Source organism: Theropithecus gelada, chromosome 14 (assembly GCF_003255815.1).
Source record: "Theropithecus gelada isolate Dixy chromosome 14, Tgel_1.0, whole genome shotgun sequence".
Taxonomy (NCBI): Eukaryota; Metazoa; Chordata; class Mammalia; order Primates; family Cercopithecidae; genus Theropithecus; species Theropithecus gelada.
In genome coordinates, this window is record NC_037682.1 from 56,472,973 (window position 1) to 56,490,733 (window position 17,761).

Here is a 17,761-nt window from a genome sequence, read left to right on the forward strand (position 1 = left end):
GGGCCGGGCACATCCGCGAGGCCGTGGCAGCTTTGCCCTTTCTTTCTTTGGGGGCCAGGAAGTTCTGCTGCTGGCTTCGGGGTGGGCTCCAGAGACTTTTCTATCAGCGGAACAGCGCCTGTTCTCATCTGGGAATTACCCTGAAGCAGCAACAAGCCTAGGTTTTCAGCAGAGAACTCTGGTTTCCAGAGAGGACTCTTGACGTGCTGTGCTAACTGGACTTGCAATACTTTCAAAATGCTTTTGTTTTTAATTAACATCCTGGAGTAGTGTCAACCCAGGACACACTTCTGCCAAGGCGAGTTTCCAGGTTGAGACGATGGGCAGGGGTGGGAGTGCAGGGGGCCGGCCGTGGGGACACCATCCCCGCTTCGCAGAATCTGAGAGCCTGGGATGACATCTGCTCCAATCCCGGGGCAGGCTTCCCCCAGATACTCCAAACCAGCGGGGTGCAATCTTTTGGCTTCCCTGGGCCACAATGGAAGAAGAATAATTCTCTTGGGCCACACATAAAATATACTAACACAAACGATAGCTGATGAGCAAAACAAACAAACAAAAACTCATAATGTTTTAAGAAAGTTTACGAATTTGCATTGGGCGGCGTTCAAAGCTGTCCTGGGCTGCATGTAGCCCACAGGCTGTGTTGGACAAGCTTGCTCTAAGCCCTGAGAAAGCTGACAGCTGCTTGGCTTTCAGAGTTTTTCTGTCCGTTTGGTCCTTTCCTCCTTTAGCAGACATGTATGTACTGTTGCCTACTCACGTGCCAGGTACTGCACTGGCTTGGCATAAGGGGCACAGATGCAGTCTGTTGTCAAGACATTGTCTAGTGGAGAGGAAGGAAAACATTAACCCTGCCTGATGTGTACCATGCAAAGCCATACATATACTAGCACTGGTGAGGGCACCTACACTGGGGGTCATGGCAGGCTTCCTGGAGGAGGTGGATTTGAGTTAAGTCCTGAAGGCCAGTAGGTGATGGTGGGGGTAATTTCACATAGAGGGTACAGGCTGTTCCTGGAAACAGCGGCCCAGAAACAGTGTGGTTTATCCCAGGGATCCCAAGCAGTTGTAGCTTGTGAGGAGTGAAGTGGGGTGGGCTGGTGGGGATGATGCCAGACAGGACTGAGGCAAGATCACACATGGCCTGGGAGCCTGTACCAGGTGTCAGCTGTGCTCTTTTGCAGATGTGGATGAGTGTGCCCAAGGGCTAGATGACTGCCATGCCAACGCCCTGTGTCAGAACACACCCACCTCCTACAAGTGCTCCTGCAAGCCTGGCTACCAAGGGGAAGGCAGGGAGTGTGAGGGTAAGTGCCTTGGGGACCATGTGGGGGGACTGCAGGGAAGCTCCTACCTCCTTAGCTCTTGCAGTGGCCACTTAACATTGCTAAAAGTGCTGCCCCTCCTCTCCCTTTTCCCCAGCCCCTGAATCACATCACCTGCTCTCTGAAATGCTTTTCAGATCTTGGACTGGAAACATTAGGTCTTCCCCAGAGTTGCTCACACAGTTTTATCTGGCTCTGAAATGTCCTTTTGTCTAGCTTCTGGAAAAGAAAAGAGATGTGTTAGTATCTTTGGGTCCCACTCGGTTTTGGGGCAGAAAGTAAACAGCTATGCTGATCAGGAGAGCCATACCTGCCAGAGTAGGGCTGATCCTGCACCTCCCTGGGGCAGTTTGTACCTTTGCCCTGAAGTCTGAGTGCTAGAGTCCTGCCCTTCCCTTCCAGCTCAGGAGGCTCCATCCTGTCTATGGCTTTGGCCACAATGTTTGGCATTGCGACAGGCCAAGCTTCAGAGTACACCAAGGGCCTTCCTTGTTTGGAGTTACAGGTTCACTCTGGAGAGATGTGTACAGAGGGACATTTTAGCCCATAGAGCTGCAGGTCTGAGAACCTGTAGTTTGGACTCTGCCATTTTATATTCTGGACTAGAATCATGAACTGTGAAGTTCAGAGCTGGCCAGAGAGTAGACACTCGAGGCTGTCCCTGGAGATGGAAATCATGACACATTGGAGCTGACTGGGCTGTTCAGGCAGCTCTGGGCCAATCCTATTACTCATTTTACAGATGGGGACATTGAGGGCCAGAGGACTTGTGTCCATGATCACACTATTCGCCTGCAAGTGAAAGAAAGTCAGGTCTTCACTCCCAGCTCTGTCTCCAGCCCCACGTTTCTCATATTTACTCAGCCTGCTGCTGTCCCTCTTTGGATGGGTGAGAAATCCCACTGTCTATAGTCATCCCGTGCAGGAAGAAGTTAGATGAGGAGCACTGAACTTATCTCTGAGTATCCCTCCTTGCTCCTGGACTCAACCTTGACAAGTATGTTGGTGGCCCCTTCCTCTTCGAGAGGTTTTAAACTCTTTAGAACTTGGGCTTAACTCCCACGGGAATTGATCTTTTGAATACTTGCAGGATCTAAAGCTACATAATGAGTAAGAAAGTTCCTTCCTAGTCTCTTTCCACTTTGAAAAACATTAACTTCTTTAGATGAGGAGGAAAACTTTTTTGAGACAGAGCTTTGCTCTTGTTGCCCAGGCTGGAGTGCAATGGTGCGATCTCGGCTCACTGAAGCCTCCTTATCCCCGGCCAGGAGTGCGAGACCAAGCAATTCTCCTGCCTCAGCCTCCCAAGTAGCTGGGATTACAGGTGCCTGCCACCACGTCCAGCTAATTTTTGTATTTTTAGGAGAGATGGGGTTTCACCATGTTGGCCAGGCTGGTCTCAAACTCCTGACCTCAGGTAACCCACTGGCCTCGGCCTCCCAAAGTGCTGGGATTACAGGCATGAGCCACAAGAGGAGGAAAACTTTTAATGAAGTGTCTATTCTAGTGCCATTTAATGGCCTAGTGTTCAGACCCTGATGTTTCAAACCAATCTGTTTCATACTGTGGCCTCTGAGTAATAAAGATTCTAAATATTGGAACAGTGTGTAATGCCCAGCGGTACCTGGTATGTGGTAGACACTCAATAAACATTCTTATTTTTGAATAAGTGATTGTGTAAGATGGGCTCAGTCACTAGCACCTTGACACAAAGTCTTTTCCAACAAATAGACAAACCCGCAAATGAAATATCTAGATACAGAATATACAGATGACCAAATAGGTAAGTGACTGTCAGATGCTTTTGCAGTGTTGTAGCAATGATCCGATCCTCCCTACCCACTCATCTCCTTGTCTTAGCATAGCTGAGACAAGAGATGGGATTTTTAAAATGAACTTTGTTACAAAGGAAGGGAAGACCAAAAGGAAATATAGATAGCAAATATGAAAAATAGGTGGGATTATGACAGGCAAGTTTGGATCTGGTGACATCCCTTAGGAAATCATTCAGGGAGCTCCCCTTTGCACATGAGGAGTGAGGCTCCCGCCGTTCCCATCACAGAAGGTGTGCTCCTGGTCAGGTGCATAGCAAGTGGGATTGGGGATCCATCCATGAAGTAGCGCTCTCTCTCTCTCTCTCTCTCTGTCTCTTCCCCATCCCCCGCCCCATTTCATGGGAGGCCAAAAGGCTGTCTCTCCCCAAAACATTTATCTGCTGATTCCTCCATACCACACACTCTTGGTATTAAATATTCTATTTGCTGTACTGTAATTCACCCATGTTGGTACCCTGCTTTGGAAAAAAATATTCACTTCTTTACTATGTGGATAACTCACGTCCTCCAGTTGCTGTGTGCTCTCTGGTGGCACAAAACCATGCCACTAACTTTATTTAGATAAAGTACACTTTTAGTAAACGATGTTAAATGACAATTGGCAAGAGTTTCCTTATTCTTGGCTTTTGAGTTGGATACATTTCAAATGAAATTGAATTGCTAACAGTTTATAGTTGATTGTTAAAAGTCTATTATTTAGTTTAAAATAACTAACGATTGGCATTGTGCCATATATATATGTTTATTTATTTTTAAATGATATGTGATTGTTATAAAAAGTCAAATAATATAAAATGTGTAAAATAAAAAATTAAAGAGCCTCCCATCCATTTATCCACAGATAGTCATTGTTAACAGTGATCATACATCCTTTGTACTGTCATTTTGAACCCAAACCCTAGAAGAATTTGATCTTTTGAATATTTGTGGTATTTACAATACTAGTAAGTAAGGATGTCCCTCTTTTTTTTTTTTTTTTTTTTTTTTTTTTTTGAGATGGAGTCTTGCTCTGTCACCCAGGCTGGAGTGCAGTGGTGCAATCTTGGCTCACCACACTACAACCTCCACCTCCCTGGTTCAAGCAATTCCCTGCCTCAACCTCCCTAGTAGCTGGAATTACAGGCATGCACCACCATGCCCGGCTAATTCTTGTATTTATTAGAGATGGGGTTTCACCATGTTGGCCAGGCTGATCTCAAACTCCTGACCTCAGATAATCCACCTACCTCGGTCTCCCAGGTGGGATTACAGGCGTGAGCCACCGCGCCTGGCCAGGGTGTCCCTCTTAGTTTGGATTTCTTGGTATAGGAGTACAGAAATGGAAATTTTCTCCCAAGAAGGAAAAGGAGAGGAAATGAGGATTGTAAGGATTCAAAGATGTAGATATACAAAGATGTAACTCCTTTATCCATTTCTTGGCCTATTAATTTGTAAGCCTCTTGGGACCAACCTATGGTATTATTTGGGTTGTGATTATTGCCAGCTTCACTACTCATATTTAAGTTTAGGGATGAGGACCAGGTTTACTCAGAGTAGCTAGAATTTTATCCTCCATAAAGTTTTCTTCTGCCAAAATGTTGGAGAAATGTGTGAGCCCTGAATAAGTGGGTTTAAAAATAATGTGATTCAGACGTTGCTTTAGATGATCTTTTATTCTAAATGATCTTTGCTTATTTATTATATGGTTCTTACTTCTCAGTTTGAGGAACTGAATTGGCTCATGCTTGTAATCCTAGCACTTTGGGCAGCTGAGGCAGGAGGATACCTTGAACTCAAGAGTTTAAGACCAGCCTGAGCAACATAGTGAGACCTTCTCTCTACTAAAAGTCAAAATAATTAGCTGAGTGTAGTGGTGCGTGCCTGTAGTACCAGCTACTCCAGAGGCTGAGGTGGGAGGATCACTTGAGCCCAGGAAGTGGAGGTTGCGGTGAGCTGTGATTGCTCCACTGCACTCCACCTGGGCAACAGAGCAAGACACTCTGTCTTAAAAAAAAAAAAAAAAAGAAGAAAGAGATTGAATCAAGTTTAACAGGGATGAATCTAAAGTTGGCCTTTGTACAAGATACTGTATTTTTCTTTTCTTTTCTTTTTTAATTTTTTAATTTTTGAGACAGAGTCTCTCTTTGTCACCCAGGCTGGAGTACAGTGGCGTGATCTTGGCTCACTGCAACCTCCGCCTCCCAGGTTCAAGCGATTCTCCTGCCTTAGCCTCCTGAGTAGCTGGGACTACAGGCACCCGCCACCACGCCCGGCTAATTTTTTTTTTTTTTTTTTTTTTTGAGACGGAGTCTCGCTCTGTCGCCCAGGCTGGAGTGCAGTGGCCGGATCTCAGCTCACTGCAAGCTCCGCCTCCTGGGTTTACGCCATTCTCCTGCCTCAGCCTCCCGAGTAGCTGGGACTACAGGCGCCCGCCACTGCGCCCGGCTAGTTTTTTGTACTATTTAGTAGAGACGGGGTTTCACCGTGTTCGCCAGGATGGTCTCGATCTCTTGACCTCGTGATCCGCCCGTCTCGGCCTCCCAAAGTGCTGGGATTACAGGCTTGAGCCACCGCGCCCGGCCCCTATTTTTTGTATTTTTAGTAAAGACGGGTTTCACTGTGTTTAGCCACGATGGTCTCTATCTCCTGACTTCGTGATCCGCCTGCCTTGGCCTCCCAAAGTTCTGGGATTACAGGCATGAACCAGCGCACCCAGCCTGTATTTTTATTTTTTAAAAACTTTTTATTTGGAAATAATTTTAGATTTCAGAAAAGTTGCAAAAATAGTGCAGAGTTCATATGTGTATATATAGGCCCTTCATTCATCTTACCCTAATGTTAGCAACTTACATAACTATAGTACAATTATCAAAACCAGGAAATCAACACTTGCATAATGCTATTAAGTAAACTACAAACTTTATTCAAATTTCACCATTTTCCCCTACCATTCTTTTTCTGTTTCAGAATCCAAGTGAAGTCCCACATTAGATTTAGCAGTTGTGTCTCTTTTCTCCTCCAGTCCGTGACAGTTCCTCAGTCTTTCCTGACATTGACATTTTTGATGAATACTGCTCACTTCATTTGTGTTATGTCATTATAAGAATTGATATGAGACCAGGTGCAGTGGCTCATGCTTGTAATCCAAATGCTTTGAGATGCCAAGTGGGGAGGCTTACATGAGGCTAGGAGTGTGAGACAAGCCTGGGCAACATAGCGAGATGCCTGTCTCTAAAAAAAAAAAAAAATTGCTGGTGTAGTGGTGTGTGCCTGTAGTCCCTGCTACTCAGGAGGCCGAGGCAGGTGGATCACTTGAACCCAGGAGTTTGCAGTGAGCTATGATGGAACCACTGCACTCCAGCCTGGGTAACAAAATGAGACACTGTCTCAAAAAACAATAATTGATATTAGAGAATGTCTTGTATTTTTTCATGATAAAACTGAGGTGATGAATTTTTGCCCTGGCTGCTGCAGAGGTGCTGTTGTGTCCTTTTCAGCGTAGCACATCATGGGCACATGACGTCAATATGCCCCATTCCTGATGATGTTAATCTTGATTGCCTGAGCAAGATGGTATTTACTGGGTTTCTCTGCTGCAAAATTACTTTTTTTTTTTTTTTTTGGCCCTTTGCAATAGATACATTTCTTAGGGGAGATACTTTGAGGCCAATATCCTGTTTCTCCTCAAGTCTTCATCTACTGATGTTAGCATCCAACTGTGGATTTTGCCTGCAATGTGTGTCTCCTGGTAATTTTGCATTTCTTGAATTCCTTAAACATCTATTAATTGAAATTATTCTGTAAGGAAGATCTCTCCCTCTTCCCCACTTATTTATTAATTTATACCACTATGTACTCATGCATATTTACTTTATTACATCTATATTTATTTTTGGCTCAAATTGTTTGCTTTAGCCATTGGAAGCTCCCCCCCACATTGTCAACTGTGTCATTTTGACATCCCTTTTTTGAGGACTTCCTAACTTTCTGGTACAACAATATGCTCATCTTATAGCTTCTCCTGCCTAGGCCTGGAATCAACCACTTCTCCAAGGAACTCTGATTCCTTTTACTGGGAAGTGGTCTATAGAAGCCAAGATCTGGATGCTTGGTGTTGTCATTGCTGCTGGGGTGTCATCATTCCTAGCTGGGAAATACATGTATGCATACTCACCCACACATATACATATATCTATATTTATTCCTTTTATTTATTCATCTGTATACATATTAAAAACAATTAGTTACACTGATACTTTGGATTCCAAACCAATACCACAAGATTCATTCTATTCTGTCTTCGCTTATTTGTAACTTTCTCCAACAGTGAGAAATCTGGCGCTCATTATCTGTAATGTGTTTACCTCTTTGTTCAGTCCTAATACACAGGTAAAGTATTCACAGAATTACGAGTCCATAACCCTGTGAGTAAAGCAGATTTGCTAACTAGAGTACAATATTTACTAGAATCTATAGCATGCAGCTATTTTTGTTTTTAGCCTTAAAGCATCCAAGCAAGGTGTTGTTTTTCACAGTGTTATTTAGGGCAATACTTTTCTTCCCCGTCCCCTTCAGTATGGTTATGCTATTAGTTTATAATACATTAGGTTCATTTGTTTCTTTTTGTATTCCATTTTTATTCACTTCCATCCCCTCCTTCCATGCATTTCCCTTATTCCTTAAACATCTATTAATTGTATGTATACAACTAATTGTATACATATTAATCTATGTGTATGTATGTGTATGTTACTTGTGTGTATTAATTGTATACATATAATCTATGTGTATGTATACGTTACTTGTATGTATTGTATGTATTAATAAACATACAATTAATACATACAAGTAACATATACATACATACACATAGATTATATGTACATATGTATGTATGCATGCATATATGTAAAACATCACCATGGTTCCAAGAGTCAAAAATATACCAAAAGGTATACTCAGAGAAGTGTCGCTCCCTTCTTATTCCTGTTCCCCTCCTCATTCTTTCCACCCTTTCTCCATGCCCTGTGGGTCACCAACCTCTGTAGTTTCTGGCTTTTCCTTTCTATATTTATTTTGCACTGTAAGCAGATAAATGTATGCTTTCTTTTTAACAACTTTACTGAGGTGTAATTAACATACTATAATATTCACCAATTTTAATTGTACAAGTCAGTGATTTTTAGTAAATCAGCTGAATTGTGCAACCATCACCATAATACAAATATTTTCCTCATCTCAGTAGTATTCCTCATGTTCTTGTACAGCGAATCCTCATTCCCAGTCCCAACCTCAAGCAACCAGTAATCTACTCTCTGTATCTGTATATCTGCCTTTTCTGGACATTTCATGTAAGTGGAATCATACAATATGCTATCTTTTGTGTTGGATTCTTTCACTTAGCAAAATGCTTTTGAGGTTTGTCCATGTGGTAGCTTATATCAGCATTTCATTCATTTTTATCATTGAATAGTATTCTATTGAATGAATATACCTTTTCTTTTTTTTTGGCCCATTTATCAGTTAATAGGCATTTTGATTTTTTCTATTCTGGGGCTATTATAAATAATACTGCTGTGAATACTTGCATGAAAGCCTTTGTATAGACATATATTTTCATTTCTTCTGGGTATATACCTAAGAGTGAGATTGCTGGGTATTTGTGTTTAACTTTTTAAGAAACTGCCAAAGAGATAATTTCTTGGATATCACACCAAAGCCACATACAACAAAAGATAAAGTAGACAAATTAGACTTCATGAAAATTTTAAAGTTTTGTACATCAAAAGACAATATCAACAGAATATAAAGGCAACTCACAGAATAGGTGAAAATATTTGCAAATCATATATCTGATAAGGGATTAATATCCAGAATATGTAGAGAATTCTTAATGTTCAACACTAAAAATCAAATACCCAATTAAGAAATGGGCAAAATATTTGAACAGACATTTCAGCTAAGATGATATGCAAATAGACAACAAGCCCATGAAAAGATGTTCAACATCTCTAATGATTAGGGAAATGCAAATCAAAACTACAAATGGGAGATACTATTCATATCCATTAGGATGGTTACTATCAAAAAAATAGAAAATAATAAATGTTGGTGAGGATGTGGAAAAATTGGAAGCTTTGTGCACTATTGGTGGGAATGTAAAATGGTGTAGCCACTGTGGAAAACAGTGTGGAAGTTCCTAAAAAAATTAAAAATAAAATTACCATAGGACCCAGCAATTCCCCTTCTGGGTATATACCCAAGAGTGGAAAGCAGGGTCTTGAGGAGATGTTTGTATGCCCATGCTCGTAGCATTATTCACAGTGACCAAGAGGTGGAAGCAACCCAAGTGTCCATTGACAGATGAGCAGATAAGCAAAATGTGTTATGTACAAAATAATGGCTTTGGTTTTTATGTTTTGAGATGGGATCTTGCTATGTTGCTCAGGCTAGTCTCAAACTCCTGGGCTCAAGTGATCCTCTCATGTCAGCCTCCCAAGTGGCTGAGATTACAGACGTGATATAATGGAATATTGGCCTTAAAAAAGGAAATCCTGTCACATGCTACAACATGGTGGAATCTTGAGAACATTATGCTAAGTGAAACAAGCCAGTCACAAAAAGACAAATAGTGTTTGATTCTACATATACGAGATACTTAGAGTAGTCAAAATCATAGAGTCAGAAAGTAGAATGGTGGTTGTCGGGGCCTGAGGAGAGAGAGGGAAGAGGAAATGAGGAGTTATTGTTAAATGGGCATAGAGTTTCAATTCAGATAAAAAGAGTTAGGGAGATGAATGGTGGTGATGATTTCACAACATTATGATTGTTTTAATTATATCCAACTGTACATTTACAGAAAGAAAAGAAAAGATACTGCCAAACTGTTGTGCAAAGTGGCTATGCCATTTTACATACCCATCAACATCCTATCAACAATGTATGTGTTCCCATTTCTCCACATCCTTGTCAACATTTGTTATTGTCTGTCTTTTTAATTATTACCATTCTAGTGAGTGTGAAATGGTATCTCATTGTGGTTTTAATTTGCATTTCCCTAATAACTAATGATGTTGAGCATTTTTTCATGTGCTTATTGGCCATTTGCATATCATCATAGCTGAGATGTCTATTCGAATATTTTGCCCATTTTAAAATTAGGCTGTTTATTTTCTTATTGAGTTGTAAGAGTTCTTTTTCAGTTCTTCATAAGGTATGTGATTTGCAAATATTTTCTACCAATCTGTGGCTTGTCTTCATTTTCTTAACGATACCGTTTGAAAAGCAAAAGTTCTTAATTTTGATAAACTCCAGTTTATTAATTTAAAAAATTGTGATTGTGTGTTTGGTATTATATCAAAGAAATTTTAACCTCATCCAATGTCCTAAAGATTTTTCTCTTTTTCTCCTTTTTTTTTTTGAGATAGGGTCTTGCTCTGTCACCCAGGCTGGAGGACAGTGGTGCGATCTTGGCTCACTGCAGTCTCAATGTCCTGGGCTCAGGCAGTCCTCCTGCCTCAGCCTCCCAAGCAGCTGGGACTACAGGCGTGCACTACCACACCCGGCTAATTTTGTTTATTTTTTGTAGCAATGGGGGTCTCACTATGTTGCCCAGGTCAGCAACTCCTGGGCTCAACTGATCCTCCTGGCTTAGGCTCCCAAAGTGCACCCAAACATCATGCCCAGCCATCCCAATATCTTAAAGAGTTTTCTCACATATTTTTTCTGAAAAGCTTTATATTGTTAATGCTTACATTTGGATCCCTGATCCATTTTGAGTTGATTTTTGTGTATGGGATAAGATAAGGGTCTAAAATCATCTTTTTGAATATGGATATCCAATTAGCCCAGTGCCATTTGTTGAAAAGGCAAGCATTTATCCCAATGGATTACCTTAGTACTTTTGTTTAGAATGAAGTGGCCGTAAGTAGAAGGATTTATTTGTGGACTCTTAGTTCTGTTCCATTGATCTATACATCTGTCTTTATGCCTGTACCATGCTGTCTTGATAACTGTAGGTTTATAGTAAGTTAAAGTCCCCCAAATTTGTTTGCCTTTTTCAAAATTGTTTTTGCTCTTCTAAGTCTTCTGTATTTCCATATAAATTTTACGGTAAGCTTGTCAAGTTCTGCAAAAAGTATCCTGAAATTGTGTGTGTTTTATATCTTCTTATTTCTTACATGAAGATAACATATTACAGATACTCTCTTAATTTTTATTTTTTTCATTTAATAGTATATCCTAGAAATTACTCCAAATCAGTTCATAGAGATCTTCCTCTTTCTCTCTCTTTTTTTTTTTAATAGCTGCATGGTAGTCCATGGAGTAGAGGTACCATAATTTATTAAACTATTCTTCTATGTATGGAAACTTAGTTTGTTTCCAGTATTTTGTCATTAGAAATAACACTGCAGTGAATAACCTTGTGCATATTTGTTTTCCTATTGTTAGAGATGTATTTTCAGGTAGATTCCTGGAAGTGGAATGGCTGGTTAAAAGGTAAGTGCATATGTTTTCACATCAAAGAAATAGCACCTGTCTGGTTTACTTCTGTTTTATTCCTCAGACATCGATGAATGTGGAAATGAGCTCAATGGAGGCTGTGTCCATGACTGTTTGAATATTCCAGGCAATTATCGTTGCACTTGTTTTGATGGCTTCATGTTGGCTCATGATGGTCATAATTGTCTTGGTAAGGAAGGCATTTGGAAATGGCAATTCTCCTTCGCTCTCCCACCCCTTGCTTTCCCTTGGTGAAGACCTCCTCATGAAGACAAAAACGGGCTCAGAGCCTTGTGTTTTCTGCTTCCTTGGAAGTCAGACTCCGAGATAGAAAATGAGGTAAAATGTTTTAGTTTTATGTGATCATTCATAACATAAATCTTCTGTTAGTCCAAGGAGATGGGTGACATTGTCATTACTATTTATTGACTTTCTAGCATTGACTTGTCACCTTTTAAGATCTTTGGTCTTGTGTTGAGAGTCCTGACTTATAACCATTTTTTTTCAATGTTGTAAGTGTTTCTATTTTAGAATTTGGAAAAACTCCTTGTCCTGAAGACTCCAAATGTGTGCTGGGGTTACAGCCAGCTAGACCCCCCTTTTTTTCTTGAAAAAGAGAGAAACTAAAACAGAAATCTTCCATGAACATCTTCCTAGTATTCCACAAAACAGAAACATCTGTTGGAGTTTTAGTCCCTGAGTTAGAGACTACAAAGGGTGTTGTTTACATTCATTCCTTATGCCAGGAATAAAACAGAACTTAGAAGCAACTAGCAACTGCACGGGGTTGAGTGTTGGGATAGTCTTAGAGGCTGCAGCACTCCTGGCAGGTAGGTATTTGTGGTTTGCTTTTTAAGGCTGGTATTAGTTGTACAGGAGAACATCACGGGAAAATATGGCATCAGCGTCCTTTGACACTCACGACCCTTCGTATGGATAACCTGCTGAGGTCTACTTGGCCAACTAAGGAGCAGTGGAGCCAGGCCCTGGCTCTGTGGGGACAGCGATTTGGACACCCCCTTATAGTGTGGTAGGAATGGCCCTTTGATTAAATGCTTTGAGATATGCATAAAAGGAACTAGAAAAAGTCCAGGCAGAACTTGTGTGTTGCATGTTGGGGCTCTGGAGTGGAGGAGAGGTTATTTCCATTTGGGACTTAACCCTCATATGACCTTTATCCCACGTCAGTGTCACCTGGAGCTCCATCCTGATGGACTCTGTTATTTCCTGTCTGTGCCCTGTGTGAGAGATCAGGCTTTGGGTGACACATCACGTGACTTTCCAAGCCTGCAGCTGTCAGTAAGACTTGATTGCAGGCGAGGGAACCAGTAACCTTCTAGGCAGTGAGTACCACAAAAAGGCATATTTGAAAGACAATCATAAGAGCAGGAATCAATATTAATTAAAAACTCAGACAAATGAAATCACTTTCAGTGTGTGATTTGTTGGGAGGCATACCACATGGGTTGCTTTTTTTTTTTTTTTCCCCATTTTCGGGGGGAAATTTCCCTTTGATTTGTCAACAAGGGTATTTGGAGGATGCATATCTGATGGCAGACTTCGTCATTACTGTGGTGCCGTAATCCACAGCCCGGGGTCGGGGAGAAGGATGAGGTTCCTAAGAGCAAGAAACATCCAGGGGCTAGGAATCTGGGCCAGGGCTGGTGGGTGGCTCTGAGTATCGGCCTGCTTGGAAACCCTGAAGGCAGAGTCTTTTCTTGCCTTTGCCAATAACACAGATATTATTAACACAGAGTATCTCCATTTCCCCTCTGTGGGATCTCTTTGTGGACTCAGTAGCAAGGATCTGCCTTGTGGAGAGACCTTGAGCATCTACTGAGTATTTCTGAAGGGGGTAAGGACTCTTTAAAAGGAAGGAACAAGAAAATGAAGTACATTTAGAAGAGTAGGACCAGCACACATAGACACTTCCCCACCATTCAGACTTGAAAGGGCTGAAAGTGGCAAGAAAGAAGCTCAGAGCCCTAATGTCTCCTGAGTTCTCTGGGATGACCCCTTCAATCTCCTCAGCCTCCTAACCACACATTAGCCACAAATATATTAGCTAGAAGACACAAGGTACAAACACCACTTAGCTTTGGCACTAAACACAGAGCACTTCAAGATCCTGAATGCCTGCAAGTCTGAAAAACGAAAGGCAGCTCTTCTATACAGCTCACCCCATCTGCATTCAGTTTATATTTTTGGAGTATCTGGGATCTCATCATAGCTATTTGGCTTTGTAGCAGTGGTTCTCAACCCTGGCCGCACACTGGAATCACCTGAGAAGCTTAAAAAACACCATCACCTAGACTTCATCCAAGACTGGCTCTGTCAGTATCTCTGGAGGTGGCATCCAGGCATCAGGATTCTGACACATAGCCAGGGTTGGGAACCACTGTTTTATGGTCTGGAGAAGCTCACCGGCTTAGTGATAGATATCCGCGTACATGGACACACACTTTTGTATTTATCCAACCAGAGAGCATCGGCCAGCTAAATGACACACTTCTGATTGCTTTGGAGAAAAGAAATTGGGGGTTAAACGTGGGATGGGGGTGTGGCAGCTCAGAGGGGAGCACACCTTTACTCCCAGCCAATCCAGGAGTTGGTGTTCAGGGAGACTGACCTCTCCTACTCACCTTGAGTCTTGCTGTGGAACACCTAAGCCAGGTGTATTCCAGCACAGCTCATCCTCTGGAATGTGCTTCCTTCACCCTTTGGCATAGACAAGGGCAAGTTTGTTAGGCTTCAAGCGATGGCTTGAGTCCCATCAGTTTAGTCAGACATCTGCTCAGTAGTGTGGGAGGACAGATGACTATAAGATCTGAAGCTTGAAACCAGATAACAGATATTTAAATGTGAGGTGTTATTATTATTATTATTATTATTATTATGGATACACACAGGAGCTAGTGATTGGCACATGAGAAATTAGACTGGAGAAAATAAATTGCTTTTATATCAGCCTTTGAGCCTTTATTGTCTGAAACTTTTCTGGAAGTTTCTCTTCTTTGACTCGGGTGATGCTATCCTCTCCTGCTTGTTTGTTCATGCATTGAATAGTTAATGAGCACCTGCTGTCTTTCAGGGCTGTGCTAATTGAAATAAAAATCTCTGTCCTCAAGGAGTTTGCAGTCTAGTAGAGGTAGATGAGTAAAGGATTTTGAGGCTGCAAGTCAGTAAGTGTATCAATATAGCTGTGCACAGGGTATCACAGGCAGAGTGGGAGGAAGGCCCCCTAAGGCCACCCTGACAGTGTGGCAGAAGGCTTCCTCCCTCCTGACCTCTCTGCTGGCTCCTTCCCTAGAGGCTCTTGGGACTCCTGCCATCTCCTCTGCCTCCTCCCTGTGCTAGCTGTGGCTGTTGCAGATGCATGTGTGAAGCTGGACTCCCAGACTGCCCATTCTTCCCCTCCCTCTGTCCTGCTCTCAGCCGCCGCCTTGTATTTCTCAAAGTGAAAGGCCAGACTCTCTCCCCTACTCTAGTGGTTGCCAGCTGCTTCCCAAATTAAGTACGCACTTCTTTGCCTGGTGTTCAGGATCCCGCAGTGTGACCACAGTCTATCCTCCCAGCTGTATCTCCTGTAACCTCCCTCTATGTGCCCTATGCTCTAGCCAAATGGGCTGACCTACTGGTATCTGAATGTTCTCCATGCCTCCCAGCCTTTGCGCTACTGCTCACGCTGTCTTCCACCTATAATCGCTTCTCTCCTGATTTATAATTGGACAATTCTAAGGGCCCATCTTTTATTAGCTTATCCTTGATTCATCCTGATACCCCACGACCAGATGTGATTTCTTTCCTTTGCACCAGCTTTTACCTTATATCAGAATCATTTGTATACTTGTCTCTTGCTGAAGTGCATGCTCCTAGAGAGAAGGATTTTTTTTTTTTTTTTTTTTTTTAGATGGAGTTTCACTCTGAGGCCCATACTGGAGTGCAATGGCATGATCTCGGTTCACTGCAACCTCCACCTGCCGGGTTCAAGTGATTCTCCTGCCTCAGCCTCCCAAATAGCTGGGATTACAGGCATGTGCCACCATGCCCAGCTAATTTTTGTGTTTTTAACAGAGACGGGGTTTCACCATGTTGGCCAGGCTAGTCTTGAATTCCTGACCTCAAGTGATCCACCTGCTTCAGCCTCCCAAAGTGCTGGGATTATAGGCGTGAGCCACCACACCTGGCTGAGGAAGGAGTTTTATCTTCCTTATCTATATTTTGCTGTCTCCTCTAGCACCATGCTTTGGAAGGAGAAGGTGTTCAACAAATATTTACTGAGCTAATTGATCTTGTGTCCATGTGGTGGTCCTGGCCAAGTGAGCCCCAGACCCATAAGGACTGGGTAATTGTCTGTGGACCTCACTGGCTTTGATTCAGAAAGCTTCTGTGGTGCAGGGACATGAAGAGGGACCTCATCTTTGCTTAGCAGGGCCCCTGAGCTGCTGGGTGAGGTGGGGCATTTGAAACAGTCACCAAAGCAGAGGCTAATCCCTCTCTCCCTCCAGATGTGGATGAATGCCTGGAGAACAATGGCGGCTGCCAGCACACCTGTGTCAACGTCATGGGGAGCTATGAGTGCTGCTGCAAGGAGGGGTTTTTCCTGAGTGACAATCAACACACCTGCATTCACCGTTCAGAAGGTACCTCTGCCCCACTGTGGATGGGGACGGAGTCACATCTGAGACCCCCTCCCTTGGCGCACACGCACACACACTGACTCTAGGGGGGAAGCACAGGGTATAGAAAGTCTGGAGGCCTGAGTCTAGATGCCACTGCCGGCTAACTGTGGGCAAGTTATTCGAACTTCAACTTCCTCACCTGGCAAAATAGGTGCACTGGACTGGGTGAGCACTGAGGTCCTTTCAAACTCTCACATTCTCTGATTCTAATCTTTACATAGAATACATTTCAAACATGACTAGATGTCTCAGGAGCAATATGGAGGATGATCTGCCAAGTTTTTCAAAAAGGTGCTGAAAACCACAGCACCAGTATGATCCTGCTCCCTGCTCTGGGTGGGTGGAGAGGAGGCTGGATCCTTCCCATGCAGACTTTCAATGAAGTGCCCTGCTTCCAGCCCCAAGCTAGATCTGGCCCTTCCATGGTTTGCATTTTTGAGCTCCGAGGGGCAGAAGGGCTCCTTCCCTGGACTCTCCGTGCTGTGGTTTCCTTCACCTATGTCACCATTTACCATTCCTCTGTAAATTTGCCAGAAACTCTTCTCTTCTGATGTCCTTCTTTTCATTCTCTTTGCTTTGAGTTTATACCTTTTTTCATTCTTCTGTTACTTAGTTGATTCTTGAGAGGAAGATGCATTAAGTACATGTGGCCAATCAGTTATTTTTAACTGAATGTCATCCTTTTAACTCTTCCCTGCTCTTTCTTAAGTTGAAGAGTCACATTTTGGTGGCTGTGTTTCTCTTGGAGTTGCATCTGCCTGTTTTTAGGGGAAGAGCCCTAAATACTAGCCTATTAACCCCTTTGGCCATGTGCTGCTTATTCTTTCCCATTACTTAAGAATGAGGTCATTTTAAGTTCTTCTACTGCTTAATCACAAATTTGTAGATTGTTTTAATCCTGGTCTTGGTAACTTTTCAAGGGTTTCTTTATGGAAGATGATTTTTGTCTCATTTTCCAAGGATGGTGGCTCACACCTTATACCTAACTGGAATACCTGTTTGGGTACTAAGAAAAATCGTCAGAGGAATCCCCAGGGGCCAATGGATTTGATGGTTATCATCACCCGGAGTCTGCTCATTCTCAGTGTTTGGAGCAGGGAAGTCACACACACTGGCTTTGATCAGGCAGATTTCTTATCTTGTACCAGGTGTGGCCCTTGATAAAGTAGCAGTTGGGTTTCATTTTCCTGCCAGGTTCTCTGGGGTCATTGGTGTGCCCTGCACTCTTGTCCGATGCAGGCCAAATTCGAAGTGGGAATGAATTAGGAGGCCAGTGGCACAGAGTGATCCAAATCTCAGGGCATCTCTCCTTTTGATTGCTCCCAGCTGCTTCCTGGGAAGTCACTTTGGCTTCTTCTGCAGGTGGCTGGGGAGGGAGGTGGGACCTGCAGGTTAAAGCCATCGCTTGCGCCCTCGCAGTCTGGGTCCCACCCAG

At 42.8% G+C, this 17,761-nt stretch overlaps 1 protein-coding gene across 4 annotated transcripts in view; it reads left to right on the forward strand.

The window, feature by feature from the left end:
* The window catches only part of SCUBE2 (signal peptide, CUB domain and EGF like domain containing 2), a 73,918-nt gene that overhangs the window by 563 nt on the left and 55,594 nt on the right, over nt 1–17,761 (forward strand). For all 4 annotated transcript variants that reach the window (XM_025357201.1, XM_025357200.1, XM_025357203.1 and 1 more), the window contains exons 2-4: nt 1,188–1,310; nt 11,709–11,834; nt 16,153–16,287. In XM_025357201.1, the coding sequence (XP_025212986.1) occupies nt 1,188–1,310; nt 11,709–11,834; nt 16,153–16,287 (384 nt within the window). The remainder of the gene's footprint in view (nt 1–1,187; nt 1,311–11,708; nt 11,835–16,152; nt 16,288–17,761) is intronic.